The sequence below is a fragment of the Hemiscyllium ocellatum genome, chromosome 7, assembly GCF_020745735.1.
Source record: "Hemiscyllium ocellatum isolate sHemOce1 chromosome 7, sHemOce1.pat.X.cur, whole genome shotgun sequence".
Lineage (NCBI taxonomy): Eukaryota > Metazoa > Chordata > Chondrichthyes > Orectolobiformes > Hemiscylliidae > Hemiscyllium > Hemiscyllium ocellatum.
The window spans coordinates 55,325,102-55,342,231 of NC_083407.1; the positions used below are offsets into that span (position 1 = coordinate 55,325,102).

The 17,130-nt window shown below is 45.0% G+C and overlaps 1 protein-coding gene across 2 annotated transcripts in view; it reads left to right on the forward strand.

Moving 5' to 3' along the window:
- The window catches only part of LOC132817447 (coiled-coil domain-containing protein 148-like), a 100,661-nt gene that overhangs the window by 58,393 nt on the left and 25,138 nt on the right, over positions 1–17,130 (forward strand). For both annotated transcript variants that reach the window (XM_060827894.1, XM_060827893.1), the window contains 2 exons: positions 10,410–10,548; positions 16,076–16,282. In XM_060827894.1, coding sequence (XP_060683877.1) covers positions 10,410–10,548; positions 16,076–16,282 — 346 coding nt within the window. The remainder of the gene's footprint in view (positions 1–10,409; positions 10,549–16,075; positions 16,283–17,130) is intronic.

Genomic DNA, 17,130 nt, shown 5'->3' on the forward strand with positions numbered 1-17,130 from the left:
CATTTCATCAATTCTGTTATAAAACTTACAGAGAACTCTTCTCAAGTTTGTTTTCTTTTCAAGGTATGGCACTAACCCAAGACCAGTTGGAAGCTATTTAACTTTGCAGAAACCCTCCTGAAGTTTGATGAAAGAAAGTGGAGGCATTTTATTTCTTTTGAAAAGATGGGGTGGTACTGTTTGTGCAAAGCAAGCTCTCGAACAGAGCTCAAAGTCCATGTCATGCTTTCTGAGGAGGCTTCTACAGATTATAAGAGGGAAATAAAAGGTTACACTTGGAGCATACGAGTTAGCCTCTGAGGCTTACAGGCAGAACTTTTGGAATCTCTGGAAGTTGCTGAATACTTTTTAGTTAGACTTAGTTAGAATTTAAGAGGGTAAAGCAAAATAACTTTGATCGTTGGATGTAGGCATTAATGATAGAGATTATGTTTGGGACCCTAATGGAAATAACTCCCTGGAAGAGTCAAAAATCCAGTGTTTCCCATTGTAAGAATGCATATTAAAAGCAAGAGATTTCAACTGCCAGACAAGCAGCCAAAATGGGCTTGTCCATAAGCCCAAACCTTTTCCATCACCACAAACCTGAGAAAGATAAGCGTGTTAAAAGGAGAAAAGTAGCTAAAGAGGAGAAAGGACAGCTGAGAATTCCCTGGGATCTCCAGTTTAGTCCTGAAAGGAAGGTGCTAAGAGTGGAAGTAATGCCCTTTAAAGCTTTGTATGGATTGCTGGATGTTTCCAGATAAACCCATAGGACTTGCCAGGTTCACAAAGTCTTTTTTTTATTTCAAAAATATACTTTATTCATAAAATAATTTGGTGGTATGTACAGTTGGTCATGCCCTACATACGTAAACATTTACATACAGAGATCAGAATTTATCATTTTTATACACAGGTCTGTACACTTATCCATCATATGTCCATATATTTAGCTGAGGCGTCAGCAGAACCCAAATGACTGCGTGGGCCCCCTGTTCTTCTTAGGCAGGCAGATGTTACACGGTGGTCTTTCCCCACCGCGCCTTGGCGGCAGCTGCCCCAAGCTTCAGCGCGTCCCTCAACACGTAGTCCTGGACTTTGGAATGTACCAGTCTGCAACACTCAGTCAGGGTCAACTCCTTCAGCTGGAGGATCAACAGGTTTTGGACCACCCAGAGTTGATGATCCTCCAGGCACAGTTGATGTTCGTCTTGGTGTGCATCCCGGGGAACAGACCGTAGAGCATGGAGTCCCGCATCACGGCGCTGCTCGGGACGAACCTTGACAAACACCACTGCATTCCTTTCCAGACTTCTTCTGCATTGGCACATTCCAGAAGGAGGTGTGTGACAGTCTCGTCCCCCCCGCAGCCACTTCGAGGGCAGCGTGCGGTGCGGCTGAGAGTCCAGGCATGCATAAAGGATCATACAGGCAGAGCCCTTCTCACCACCAGCCAAGCCATTTCTTGGTGCTTGTTGGAAAGTTCTGGTGATGAGGCATTCTGCCAAATGGCTTTGACAGTCTGCTCAGGGGACCGCTCGATAGGATCCACCCTCTCCTTTTCCCGAAGGGTCTCAAGGACACTACGTGCTGACCACTTCCTGATGGACTTGTGGTCAAAGGTGTTTTTCTTCATAAACTTCTCCATGAAGGACAGGTGATATGGAACGGTCCAACTACTCGGAGCGTTCTGCAGCAGCGAGGCCAGGCCCATCCTTCGCAACACCGGGGACAGGTAGAACCTCAGTAAGTAATGACACTTGGTGTTTGTGTACCAGGGATCTATGCACAGCTTGATGCAGCCACACACAAAGGTGGCCATCAGGATGAGGGTGGCATTGGGTGTATTTTTTTCCCCCGTTGCCCAGATCTTTGTACAGCGAGTTCCTTTCAGACCTGGTTCATCTTTGACCTCCATTTAAATTGGAAGATGGTCCAGGTGACTGCAGCGGCACAGGTTCTGGGAAAAGGCCAGACCTGTGCCACGTATAACAGCAATGACAGTGCCTCACAACTGATGACCAGGTTTTTTCCTGCAATGGAGAGCAACTGTAGCTTCCATCTGCCCAGTTTCTGTCTCACTTTGTTGATACGCTCCTCCCAAGACTTGGCGCATGCCCCAGCCCCCCGAACTAAATACCCAGCACCTTTGGGTGGTCGGCCCTGATGGTGAAAGGGATCGAGGATTGGTCGGCCCAGTTCCAGAAGAGCATGGCCTTGCTCTTGTGTCGGTTTACCTTGGCCCCCGAGGTCCACTCGAACTGATCACATATGCACATGAGGCTGCGCACGGACAGCAGATCCGTGCAGAAAACGGCGACATCATCCATGTACGGGGAGGCCTTAACCAGCAGGCCCCTGCTGCCAGGAATAGTTACCCCTCTCAGGCGCGCATCCTTCCTGATGGACTTGGCAAATGGCTCTATGCAGCACACAAACAAGGCAGGAGAGAGAGGGCAGCCCTGCCTGACTCCAAATCTGACTAGGAAGCTATCTGATTCCCACCCATTGATTTGAGACTGCACTGACAATGTTGGTGTAGAGCAGTCTGATCCAATTGCAGATTCCCTCCCCAAATCCGATTTTGGAGAGAACATCTCTCATATACCTGTGTGATATTCTGTCAAAGACTTTCTCCTGGTCCAGGCTGATCAGGCAGGTGTCCAACCCTCTGTCCTGCACGTAGGCAATCGTATCCCTGAGGAGGGTGAGACTCTCAGCGATCTTCCTGCCCGGTATAGCACAGGTTTGGTCAGGGTGAATCACTGACCCTAGAGTAGACCTGACCCAATTGGCGATTACCTTTGACAGAATTTTGTAATTCGCATTCAACAGTGAGATTGGTCTCCAATTTTTTAGTTCCTCCCTCTCCCCCTTCCGCTTGTAGATGAGGGTGATGATGCCTTTCCTCATGGATTCACTCATGGTACCTGCCCGAAGCATACTGACATACACCTCCAGCAGGTCCTGGCCAATCAAGTCCCACAGAGCAGAATAGAGCTCGACCGGTAAGCTGTCGCTTCCAGGAGTTTTATTCTTTTTGAAGGACTTGAGGGCCTTGAGGTCAGCTCGTCCAGAGATAGCGGCTGGTCCAGCCTTACCATGTTCTGTCGTCTAAGACCTCTGTGATAGAGGACAGGAACGACTGGGAGGCCGCACTGTCGGTTGGCTTTGCGTCACACAGGCTGGCATAGAAAGATTTGCTGATCCTCATGACGTCAGCCTGAGATGACGTTATCGAGCCATCTTCTTCTTTCAGGCTGCTGAGCACGGAGCTCTCTTTGTGCACCTTCTGGAAGAAGAAACGTGAGCATGTCTCGTCCTGCTCCACCAAGCGGACCCTGGACTGGAAGATTATCTTGGAGGCCTCCGAGGCAAAGAGCGAAGAGCCCTTCAACTCCTTGAAGTCCTCCGTGACATCGACCCCCATCGCCTGCAGCAGGAGCAGGTTCTGCATACTTTCCTGGAGCTGGGACAGTTTTCCCTGCCTCTCTCTCGCCTCCTGAACACCTTTGAGGATGAATAACACTTGATGTTCCCTTTTACTGTTTCCCACCAGTCCGCTGGGGACTCAAAGAGGAGCTTCACGGTTCTCCAACCTGCGTAGTCCCTCTTGAGCTCCTCAATGTTTCCCAGGGTCAACAGCTTTGTGTTCAGCTTCCACGTTCCCTTACCAGCCCGCTGCCCATCCTGTAGATGACAGTCGGCCAGCAGGAGGCAGTGGTAAGAGAAGAACACCAGCTTGACGTCGGTGGATCTGACCAAGAGCATTCGGGACACAAACAGGTAATCTATCCTTGAGCGGATAGACCCGTCTGCCCGTGACCAGGTGTATCTACCCTGCGCTCCGTCTGCAGGAGTGCTGAAGACGTCGTGCAGCTTGGCATCTTTTACCGTGTCCATCAGGGCTCTGGACATGGCGTCCAATTTACTGTCCCCCCCCACCAGATCGTCCATCTGCATCAGATACAGTTGAAGTCTCCGGCCAGCAACAGTGGAAGCTGCTACAGGACGGCCAACCGTTCACTCTTACCCACTGGGGCGTACACATTAATCAGTCTCAGGGGACCATTCCTGTACATGACTCTGTGATGAGGAGGCACCCGCCCACCACCTCCTTAACCTCAGAGATGGTGAAGTTGCCTCCTCGCAACAGGATACCCAGGCTGGAGGCGCGGCGATCGTTGCCCTCCGACCAAACTGACGGCCCATAGACCCACAAGCTCGACGCTTCTTGGCCTTTTGGCTCAGAATATAGAGTCATAGAGTCATAGAGAGGTACAGCACAGAAACAGACCCTACGGTCCAACTCGTCCATGCCAACCAGATATCCCAACCCAATCTAGTCCCACCTGCCAGCACCCGGCCCATATCCCTCCAACCCTTCTTATTGATATATCCATTCAGATGCCTTTTAAATGTTTCAATTGTACTAGCCTCCACCACTTCCTCTGGCAGCCCATTCCCCACACACACACCACCCTCTGTGTGAAAAAGTTGCCCCTTAGGTCTCTTTTATATCTTTCTCCTCTCACCCTAAATCTATGTCCTCTAGTCTGGACTCCCCCAACCTAGGGAAAAGATCTTGTCTATTTATCTAATCCATGCCCCTCGTGATTTGATAAACTTCTATAAGGTCACCCCTCAGCCTCTGATACTCCATGAAAAACAGCCCTAGCCTATTTAACCTCTCCCTATAGCTAAAATTCCCAGGCTTCTCCTTACAGCTTTTCTTAAATAAAGGCACAACATTAACCACCCTCCAGTCCTTCAGCAACTCGCCTGTGGCTATAGATGTTACAAATATCTCTGCTACGGGTCCACAATTTCTTCCCTGGCTTCATACAATGTCCTGGGATATACTTGATCAGGTCCTGGAGACTTATCCACCTTAATGTTTTTTTAAGACCTCCAGTACCTCTTCTTCTGTAATATGGACTGTTTTCAAGACATCAATATTTATTTCCCCCAGTTCGCTAGCCTCTATATCTTTGTTCATTGTAAAAACTGATGCAAAACATTTGTTTAGTATCTCTCCCATTTCCCATAGTTTCACATATAGATGATCTTGCTGATCTTACAGGGACTCTATTCTCTCCCTAGTTGCTCTTTCATAAAGTCACAGAGTCATACAGCATAGAAACAGACCCGTCAGTCCAATCAGTTCATACCGATTATAACTCCAAACTAAATTAATCCTGCCTGCCTGTGTGTGGCCTATATCCCTCCAAATATTTCTTATTCATCAATCTAACTAAATGTATTTTAAACATTGTAACTGTAACCACATCCTCCACTTCCTCTGGAAGTGTATTCAACACACAAACCACTCTCTGTGGCTTTCACCTTTGCTCCTAATGTACTTGTAGAATCTCCTTGGATTATCCTTAACCTTATCTGCCAAGGTTATTTTATATTCCCTTTTTTCCCTCCTGGTTTCCCTCTTAAGAACTGTGTAGTTCCTGAGGACCAGAGGAAGAGATTCTGCTGGAGGGCTGCAGGTTCGACGCAGCGGACATGTGCTGGCAGGGGAGATACCACAGGGGTCGTATGGCGGATCGTCGGAGCTGCTGAAGATCATCGCTGGATCGTGATTGGACGCTGAAGGATCGTTTGGTTGTGCTGACCTGCTCTTGATGGATCTTTATGCTGGCTTTGGCCTAACGCCAATTCAGGTACCAGTCAACCTCAGAGCTATGGCCTCAGCAGCCGCTCGCAGTCCAGGCCAGGGCATTTGCAACACAGTTAGGGTGACTGTGAAGAAAGTGGAGGAGCGCACACTGGTCAATCGGATGTTGTTCGTGGAGAAGATTTTGCTGGAGTGCTGCAGGTTCGAAGCAGCGGACCTGTACTGCCTGCAGGATTTCCCTGCGGCAGGCTATTTCAACATAACCTTCAGGAGCGTGAAGAATTGTGAGCAGCTCCTGAAGATCTTCAAGGAGAAGGAATGGAAACCTCTGTTCTCCATCTTGTCAGCGGTCCCGTTGAGTGTGATTCCTGCGCAGAGGAGTCGTGTTGTAACAATCCATATGTACAACCCCCATGTCCCAGCAGCAGATGTCCTGACCTTCCTGAGAAGATACGTCCAGGTCGAGGGAGAGAGTACTGATGTGATAGATCCTTTCAGGATCTGGACCAGCAAATGACAGGTCAGGGTAACACTGAGGGTCAATGCCAGTGGGAACATCCTTCATCCACCCTCCAGCTTTGCCATCGGAGGAAGCAGAGGTTACCTGACATATGCAGGGCAGCCAAAAGTGTGCCGAACCTGCAGGAGGTCAGGCCACATGGCGGCGGATTGTAAGGTGACCATCTGCCGAAACTGCAAGCAGGAAGGCCACCCGACCAAGGAATGTAAGGAGACCAAGAACTGTAATCTGTGCGGAGAGGCGGGCCACATGTACAAGGCCTGCCCAAGACGGGCCGCCACCTATGTACAGATGGCCAGAGATGGCAACACGAGCCGTGGACTGCCTAAGACCACAAAACAGCACGGGAACGGTGTCTGGAGGCACCCAGAAGGAAGGGCAGGCTGTAGCGGAGCAGACGGTAGACAGTGGGGAGGTGCAGCAGCCAATCCAAGCTCCTTCAAGACAGACGGAGGAAATGGAAAAGGAGGGAACAAAGGAGGCAGAGGATTGGATTACTGTCAAAAGCAGAAAGAGGAAACCTTACAAGGCCCAAAGCCACCCAGCAAAGGGGGAAGTGACACCTACACGACAAGGATATAGGCCGCTCTTCCGACGGTGAGGACGAGCGCAAGGAGGGTCATCACCAGAGGAAGAGACAGAGGGCTGCAGGGAAAAAGGAGGGCAGAATGGCCCAAACAGGAAAAGACGATCCCTCTGAGGGGATGGGTAAAGGCCTCCCCCCACCCGGTGAGGACCAAGAGGTACCCAACGGCCCACAGCTCCGGGTAACTTGGAGCAGCGGTTCTGTGATAGCCTTGCTGTCAGATGGAGAACTGGACTGTGCCCACCCTGGGCCCGACACGAAGACACCAGGGCTGGGAAATGGCGCCAGCGTGGAGCCGGACAGCTACCCCAGCCCTGGGTAGGGTCCAGCAGTTTGCCATCACCACGGGGATGCACACAGCTACTCCAGAGAGCCAAGACCAGCAGCAAATGGACACTGGTCATCTCGTAAACTGATAAAATGGGGATAAGAATTGCCAGCATCAATGTGCGTAGCATCAAATCGGCTACGCGATGTGTTTCTACGATGGCCTTCCTGGCCAATGTTAAAGCCAACGTCCTGTTTCTGCAGAAGTGTGGGATACCGCATCTCAGCTTGCTGGGTTCACAAAATCAATGCAGAGAAAGGAGCCCTGACCGAAAAGTACAACAGACCAATGTGAAGCTCTGACTGCAGCTGTGGTGCTGTGTACACATAACATAGTGAGTGTGAGGGAGATGAATGAGATATCTGAGAGTTAAGAAATTCTTGTCAAAAGTAGAAGTAATTCCTTATCCCTCAAATAAGACAGATAAACTTGTATATTTGCTTAGGGTACAGAAGCCAACAAACTATTTTGCTGAGGATTAGCATATCTCTTTCACCAGAGAGTACATTGAATGGTTTTAATGAACAGTATTAGCAGGAGTTTATCTCACCTTTGTACTGACTGCATCCTGAAGTGACCTAAAATCTGAACTGTAACTGTTTGTAGTTTACCTATAGGCAAAATTGACTTACTCTTAGGGAGTGATTATGGCTGGAGTAAAGTCATAACTTCTCCATTAGTCACAGAAATACCAAGTGAGGTCAAGAATACAAAGCAGTTGCAGAAAAGATTCCAGGGCTTTCTCCTTTATGTGTAGTGATCTGAGCAGTGACCAAACACATTCCAGCAGCAGAAGCCACATTGGCATCACAGACCAGTACGTTGTCTGAACCTGACACAAATGGCTGTCTGAATCTTTCTTTGGGGAATTGAATAATCTGAAGGAGAGTTCAATAAGCCTTCTGAGGCTCAACAGACTGATCCAGACCTAACTAGTAGAACAATTGGCTCAAAATTAAACTGAAGGGAATTCCAGAATGCTAAAAAGGGTTCTGATGAGGAAGTGGAGACTTCCTTGCAGACAAGAGAATGAAAAGTACTCAATATTTTGCCAAGAGCGGTGCCACCCAAATATTTTCAGGACGTATTAAGCATAGCCCATGAAGTTTCTATGGCTGGACATTAAGGGATCCAGAAAACCGACGCACTTGTCAATTTTGTTAATGACCGCGATTTCATAAAAGCATGGTGCAGTTTAGTAAATATGCCAGTGTGTCAGACTGAGGGAAAACCGAAGCTTCCATACAAATTGTATCTCTAATTCCCATGCCAGCTTTTGGGAAACCATTTAGTAGGTTGTCAGTGGACTGCATGGTACTAGAAAGAGACAGTACACAGCTCCAATCTTGGTCAAAACATAAAACTGGGGGCTTGTCCAAGTCAAAACATTCACCACTCTGTCAATATGTGTTCTTATATGCAAAGATCTATGCACATGCCCCTTAAATCGTCTTCAATGTACATTCTTTAGAAAAAAATCTCTATTGTCTCCCCCAATCACTTCTGCAAAATAGATCAGCTTGCAATAATCTGTATTCAATTCCATTTGCCACTCGTCTACCCATTCAGATAACCTATTCATCTTCTACTACAGTCAATTTATATCATCTTCACTGTTTGACACTCTTTCATTTTGGTAGTTTCAAACAATTTGACTTTGCATTCCAACATCCATATCATTTATATGCATCAAAAAGCAGTTGTCCTAACACCACTGTCTACCATCCTACAGTCTGAAAACTAACAATTTATCATTACTGGCTCTTTTCTGTCCTTAAGCCAATTTTTAAAAAAATCAAGCTGACATTGATCCTCCTGACCATGAGGTTGATCACCCTTTATATGGTACTTTATAAAACACTTCAGTTAAAATCCATACAGACAATGCTCATTGCATTAAGGCTCATTATCAACCTTCTCATTAGTCCATAAAAAATTTTTTTAAATTGAGCGAGAGTAAGCTTACTTTTGTATTTGTACACCAAGTAAAAGATAGACAGTTTTTGGCTATCAGTAAGAAAATTCTGTTGCTAATTGTATTATTACAGCAGTGACTACATTTCGGTGTACTTTTCCAAACTCAAGGTCCTACGATGAGATGGGGCTGTAGTTCTTGGAAGGATGTCTTGAGCTTAGGCTGACATTCTGTACATGCAAATGCATGTAGGTTCAGATTAAGTCAAGTACAATGTACATGCACACAACAGAATGCTGTGTTACAGAGCAATTTGTGTCCATAGAGACAAATTATGAAAGGTTAGCTTGCAAATAGAATAACTAATTAGAAAGACAAAATGTTTCTTGAAAGGAGAATGGTTTATAAAACTGGTAAAGCTTTTGTTAGAACTGTACATGGCATTGCTGAGACCAAACCTTCAGTAACATATGCATAAGAATAAAAGGTGATCATATGATAAAATTGTGATGGTACTTGACAGGGTAAGTACTAAGATGATAGTTGCCTCATGGCAAAATCTGGAAAGACAGCATAGTTTCAAATTAAGGTACAGTAGCGCCTTGACGTATGAACGACCCCGTTCACGAACAAATCCGTTTACAAACAGGATTGTACGTAAATCTTTGCTTCAACGTATGTACAAAATTCAAGGTATGAACGAAGGTACGAACACAAACAGCCCGTGTGCGACCACGTGGTTTCATTGTTCTGCTTTGCTACGCGTTTGTTGAACGCAAAAGCTCTCTAGCCCCACGTGATCTCATTCAGTTCGTCTTTGGTGCGTGCGCTGTGAACAGCGTTCGTTGCTACGTCTGAGCATTCTTACGCTATCCAAACAATGGGAAAAATTGATTCAGTTCGCGAACTTTTTGGTTCGCAAACCGGGTCCCGGAACGGATTAAGTTCGTAAGTCGAGGCACTACTGTATTTCCCATTTAAAGTGAGGATCAGCTGGAATGTCTTCTGTTGGAGGGACGTGAATGTTTGAAATTCTTTAACATTGGAGGCGGATCATTCAATATATTCAAGATTAGAGTTTTGGTCTACGAAGGAATCAAGGGTTTGTGGGAACTGGCAGGAAAGTGGAGCTGAGGCAGCTACAATCCTATTGAGTAACAGAGCAAGCATGAGGGACCAAGGCGTCTACAGCTGTTTCTTTTGTTTTTGTTTTTGCATTTTTATATTCCCTGACGAGTAGCTACATGCAATGTGTGTCCATCACAGGAGGTTTCCAAAAACATTATAGTACCCAAAAAAGCCATCCTGGAAAAATTTCCTTTGGTGCTTGAGCAATCTAAATGCATTAATAGTGGGGAAATGCAACCTAATTAGACTTTCTTTCTGATACTGCAAAAAAAGTTTTTATGTTTAACTTTGCTGTTAAAGGCATTTCTCCTTTTTTTTTAGGAATTGTGGTTGGAGTGAAGAAGATCATTGGACATTTCTAGTTATTGTGGATTTGTACTCTCATGAGGCACAGAATCGAAATATGCTCTACATGGATATGCTGTTGAGGTTGTTGCCACACAAGTCCAGGCAAGAACTGGTTAGTCCCTTACTTTGAATTTAGAGGATGTATATGTGGGATTTTGAAATGTTATTCTAAGATTATTTCCTCTCTTATAGTGTCCACTTTTGGTCACTATTTACAATGGGAACATTCAGTGCTTAGAGACAGTTAAGATGCTGTTGTCAAGTGTCAGAATTGAACACTAACGGAAACTCTGGCCTATTAAACCTTGAACTTCAGCACCTTGCAGTGCTGAACTCATTTTGGCATTTACCAAATTTGATCACCTGTGATAACTTCCACAATTTGAGGCATGAACTAGTCCTCTGTGTGTTTCTGATTGTCCATGTTGCTGTCTCTTTGACATCTATGAATTGTAGAAGCATAATTACTTCACTGTTGTGGATGCCATTGACTAATTCAAAGATTAGTTCAGAAATCTTTTGATAGTACTTCTTCTATTAAAGATCCCACAGTCCACTGCCAGTCCCTCAACTATTGACCCTCCCTATATGAACATAAAACATTACAGCCCTCAATGTTGCACCGACCTGTGAACTAATCTGAAGCCCATCTAACATATACTATTCCATTCCTGTCCATATGCCTATCCAGTGACCATTTAAATGCCCTTAAACTTGCTGAAACTATGACTATTGCAGGCAGTGCATGCCACACCCCAACTATGGATAAAGAAACTAAATTTTGATATCTATTCTATATCTATCACCCTCAGTTTAAAGCTATGTTCCCTCACGCTAGCCACCTCCCTCTGAGGAAAAAGGCAGTCACTATCCAACCTATCTAACTCTCTAACCTTATGTCTTAATTAAGTCACCTCTCAACCTTCTTTTCTGTAATGAAAATAGCCTTCAGTCTCTCGGCCTTTCCTCTTAAGACCTTCCCTACATACCAGGCAATATCCTAGTAAATCTCCTCTGAACCCTTTCTAAAGCTTCCACATCTTTCCTATAATGAGATGGCCAGAACTGTACACAAAACTCCAAATGTGGCCGCACCAGAGCCGCAGCATGATCTGATGTTTTCGAAACTCAATCCCTCTACCAATACAAGGTAACACACTGTAAGCCTTCTTAACAACCCTATCAACCTGGGTGGCAGCTTTCAGGGATCTATGCACCTGGACACTGAGATCTCTCTGCTCATCTACACGACCAATAATCTTACCATTAGCCCAGTACTCTGCATTCCTGTTACTTCTCCCAAAGTTTATCATCTCATATGTTTCCGCATTAAACTCCATTTGCCACCTCTCAGGTCAGCTCAGCAGCTTATCTATGTCTCTCTGTAACCTACAACATTCTTCGTCACTATCTACAACTCTACGGACTTTAGTGTCATCTGCAAATTTACTAACCCATCTTTCTCTGTCCTCAACCAGGTCATTTATAAAAATGACAAACAACAGTGGACCCAAAACAGATCCTTGCGATATCCCACTAGTAACTGAACTCCAGATGAATATCACCAGCCTCTGTCTTTTCTCAGCCAGCCAGTTTCTGATCCGAGCTGCTGAAACACCCTCAATCCCATGCCTTCGTATTTTGTGCAATAGCCTACCATAAGGAACCTTATCAAATGCCTTACTGAAATCCATGTACACATCGACTGCATTACCCTCATTCACCTGTTTGGTCACCTTCTCAAAGAACTCAATAAAGTTTGTGAGGCATGACCAACCCTTCACAAAACTGCGTTGACTATCCCTAATCAACTTATTCCTTTCTAGATGATAAATCCTATCTCTTATAACCCTTTCCAACACTTTACCAACAACTGAAGTGAAGCTCACAGGTCGATCATTTCCAGGGTTGTCTCTACTCCTCTTCTAGAACAAGGGAACAACATTTGCTATTCTCCAATCTTCTGGATCTATTCATGTTGACAATGACAACATGTGTATATGAATAAGAAGGGTTTGGAGGGATATGGGCCAGGTGCTGGCAGGTGGGACTAGATTGGGTTGGGATATCTGGTCGGCATGGACAAGTTGGACCGAAGGGTCTGTTTCCATTCTATACATCTCTATGACTTGATGACTGTATAAAGATCAAAGCCAAAGGATAATCCATAGAATCCTAGGATAAATCCCATTCGGCCCAGGAGACTTATCTATTTTTAACACTTTCTAGAATTACTAACACCTCCTCCTTATGCACCTCAATCCCATATGGTCTAGTAGCCTGTATCTCAGTATTCTCCTCACCACATTGTCTTTTTCTAGTGTGAATACTGACGAAAAGTATTCATTTAGCATTTTCACTATCTCCTCTGACTCCACGCACAACTTCCCACTACTATGATTGATTGGCCCAAATCTTACTCTAGGTCATTCTTTTAATCTTGATATATCTATTGAAAGCCTGAGGGTTTTCCTTGATCCTATCCACCAAATGACTTCTCATGTGCCCTCCTGACTCTTCTTAGTTCTCTCTTTTAGTCTTTCCTGGCTAACTTGTAACTCTCAAGCACCCTAACTGAGCCTTCACATCTCACCCTAACATAAATTGCCTTCTTCCCCTTGACAAGTGATTCAATTTCCCTAGTAAACTGTAGCTCGTGCGTTCAACAACTTCCTCCCTGCCTGGCCGGTATATACTTCTCAAGGATAGTCCTTGAATAAGCTCCAACCCCTGCAGCTTCCTTCCCCATCCTATGCATCCTAAATCTTGCCCTAATCGCATCATAATTGCCTTTTCTCCAGCTAAACCTTTTGCCATGTGGTATATACCTATCCCTTTCCATCACTAAAGTAAATGTAACCGAATTGTGGTCACTATCACCAAAGCCCTCACTTACCTCCGAATCAAACATCTGGCCGGGTTTATTACTCAGTACCAAATCTAATGTGGCCTTGCCCCTTGATGGCCTCTCTACATACTGTGTCAGGAAACCCTCCTGCACACATTGGGCAAAAACTGACCCACCTAAATACTGAAGTATAGTACTCCCAGTCAGTATTTGGCAAGTTAAAACTCCCCCATAACGACCACCTGTCACTCTTGCTCCTATCGAGGATCATCTTTGCTATCCTATCCTCCAATTCTCTGGTACTATTTGGAGGCCTATAGAAAACTCCCAACAGGGTAACCTCTCCTTTCCTGTTTCTAATCTCAGCCCATACTATCTCAGAAGATGACTCCGCAAACGTCCTTTCTGCAACCGTAATACTGTCCTTGACTGACAGTGCCACACCACCCCCTCGTTTACCATTTTCTGTGTTCTTACTACAACATCTATATCCCGGAACCTGCAATAACCATTCCTGTCCCTGCTCTACCCATGTCTCTGAAATGGCCACAATGTCGAAATCCCAGGTACCAAACCAAGCTGCAAGTTCACCTCCCTTATTCCAGATGCTCCTGGTGTTGAAGTAGACATACTTCAAATGAACTTCTTGCTGCTGGTGCATTCTTGCAATCTTGAAATCTTCACTAGTCTCAACCTCGCGTATACTCGAACTACCATTTCTGTTCCCATCCCCCTGCTGAATTAGTTTAAACCCACCTGAAGAGCATTCACAAATTTATTGGTACCCCTCTGGTTCAGGTGAAGACCATCCTGCATGTAGAGGTCCCACCTACCCCAGAAAAAGCCCCAATTATCCAGGAATCCAAAACCCTCCCTCCTGCACCATCCCTATCGCCACATGTTCAATGTCTGTGTGTGTGTGTGTGTGTGTGTGTGTGTGTGTGTGTGTCTCTTCCTTTGTGTCTCTCTGTCTGTGTGTCTCTCTGTCTGTTTGTGTGCCTGCTACCTTCCCAGCACAAAGCATGGGCAATCAACCAAAGACAACAGCTCTTTCTTTGCTCCAGCTGTATGCTTACACCCTAGCTCCCTAAATGTCTGCCTTAAATCCCCATCTCTCTTCCCACCTCTGTCATTAGTGCATATGTGGACCACAACTTGGGCTTCTCCCCATGCCCCTCAATGATCCCAAAAACACGATCAGAGACATCACAAACCCTGGCACATGAGAGGCAACACACAGTGAAGAGGGTTACCTCAGATTACAGCAGGATCTTGACCAGATGGACCAATGGGCTGAGAAGTGGCAGATGGAGTTTAATTCAGATAAATGCGAGGTGCTGCATTTTGGGAAAGCAAATCTTAGCAGGACTTATACACGTCATGATCAGGTCCGAGGGAGTGCTTATGAACAAAGAGACCTGGGAGTGCAGGTTCATAGCTCCTTGAAAGTGGAGTCGCGGTAGATAAGATAGTGAAGAAGGCGTTTGGTATGTTTTCTTTTATAGGAAAGAGTATTGAGTACAGGAGTTGGGAGGTCATGTTGCGGCTGTACAGGACATTGGTTAGGCCACTGTTGGAATATTGTGTGCAATTCTGGTCTCCTTCCTATTGGAAAGATGTTGTGAAACTTGAAAGGGTTCAGAAAAGAATTACAAGGATGTTGCCAGGGTTAGAGGATTTGAGTTAGAGGAAGAGGCTGAACAGGCTGGGGCTGTTTTCCCTGGAGTGGTGGAGGTTGACCCTATAGATGTTTACAAAATTATGAGGGGCATGGATAGGACAAATAGGTAAAGTCTTTTCCCTGGGATCAGGGAGTCCAGAACTAGAGGGCATAGGTTTATCGTGAGAGGGGAACTTTTTCACACAGAGGGTGGTACGTGTCTGGAATGAGCTACCAGAGGAAGTGGTGGAGGCTGGTACAATTGCAACATTTAAAAGGCATTTGGATGGGTATTTGAATAGGAAGGGTTTGGAGGGATATAGGCCGGGTGCTGGCAGGTGGAACTAGATTGGGTTGGGATATCTGGTCGGCATGGACGGGTTGGACCGAAGGGTCTGTTTCCATGCTGTACATCTCTACGACTCTCTGACTATGCTGTTTCTGAGATTCCCCCTTATTCTTTTAAAGAATATAATCCTAAGTGATCAAGTCTCTCCATAGTGAAGATATAAACAAAGTTTTGAAGACAAAAAACATGGGCTCACTTAAAAAGCAATTTGATTCCAGAATGTGAGTTAAACTTTGTGCCTTGCACACTGGGAAATCTAATGAAGCACATTCATTGTCCCTATCCACTTCTGATTCAATGACTGAAGCTTTTACTTACTTTGCTACACTATTTGGGTGCTTCATGACGCATTGTAGATCAGGTGAAAAATCTGTAGGATGGGTGAAAATTAGCTTCAATGAGTTTGGGCATTCTAATCTAGTGAACCTGTGTCAATATCCTGAAAAGTTCCTAACTTTCTATGAATTAATGTGATTAATATGGTATTGCACCAACATTTCTCACACTACACTTCGGAAACTAAGATGAATGAATTTTTTTATACAATACGAAGAGTGTTTTACATGTGTCTTGAGGTGATAGTACCTTAGTTTTGGGAAAAAAGTCATTACACGCTCCATCCTTTTAAGTCGAGGTGCAAAATGCTGACCGATTGAATTTAATATCTGTAAATAAATATGAATCTTTTCAGATTTATGAAACAGATCAGAACATCAATAGATAAAAAAAATTGGCCTAAAAGATGGATTTTTATTGAGAAAGTAACAAAGTCTTACTTGCAGATTGATCACTGGAGATTATGGGATGGATTTCAATTTAAGAAAGAGCACCGGAAAGTTCTGATTCAGAGTTGGACCCGTGACAAGAAAGACTTGCTTATGAAGACAGTGATGATATTTGCTGAAGCTTGTATTGCTCATGAGACTGACGTATTGCTGGCAAATGACAGACGGAAACAGCAGGAAATCTGTGCTGAATTAAACTACAAGGTGAGAAGAAACATTGATTTATACAAACATCAGACCAAATTCAACTGTTCCTCTATCTTTATTTGCCACAAATAATTAAAATAACTTGATAATCTCCTTATGCTTCTAAAAATTGTCCTCCCCATTTATTATTTCTGTGCACAGTGGCTGATGTGACAATGTTTCGCATGTGAATATTTGCAGATTTTAATCTTCAGTGTTGAGATGACTTTCTGACAAGGCATAAATCCAGATAAGATATTTCATGATTTCAATACTTACTAAAACTGAGTCTTTACTCCTTGCAACCTTATTGAGTTCTTTGAGAAGGTAACCAAACAGGTAGATGAGAGTAAACCGGTTGATGTGCTGTAAATGGATTTCAGCAAGGCGTTCGATAAGGTTCCCCACAGTAGGCTATTGTACAAAATGCGGAAGAATGGGATTGTGGGAGATATAGCAGTTTGGATCAGTAACTGGCTTTCTGAAAGAAGACAGAGGGTGGTGGTTGATGGGAAATGTTCATCCTGGAGTCCAGTTACCAGTGGTGTACCGCAAGGGTCGGTGTTGGGTCCACTGCTGTTCGTCATTTTTATAAACCATCTGGTTGAGGGCATAGAAGGGTGGGTTGGTAAATTTGCAGACGACACTAAGGTCGGTGGAGTTGTGGATAGTGACGAAGGATGTTGTAGGTTACAGAGAGACATAGATAAGCTGCAGAGCTGGGCTGAGAGGTGGCAAATGAAGTTTAATGCTGACAAGTGTGAGGTGATTCACTTTGGTCAGAGTAACCGGAATGCAAAGTACTGGGCTAATGGTAGGATTCTTGGTAGTGTAGATGAGCAGAGAGATCTCGGTGTCCAGGTACA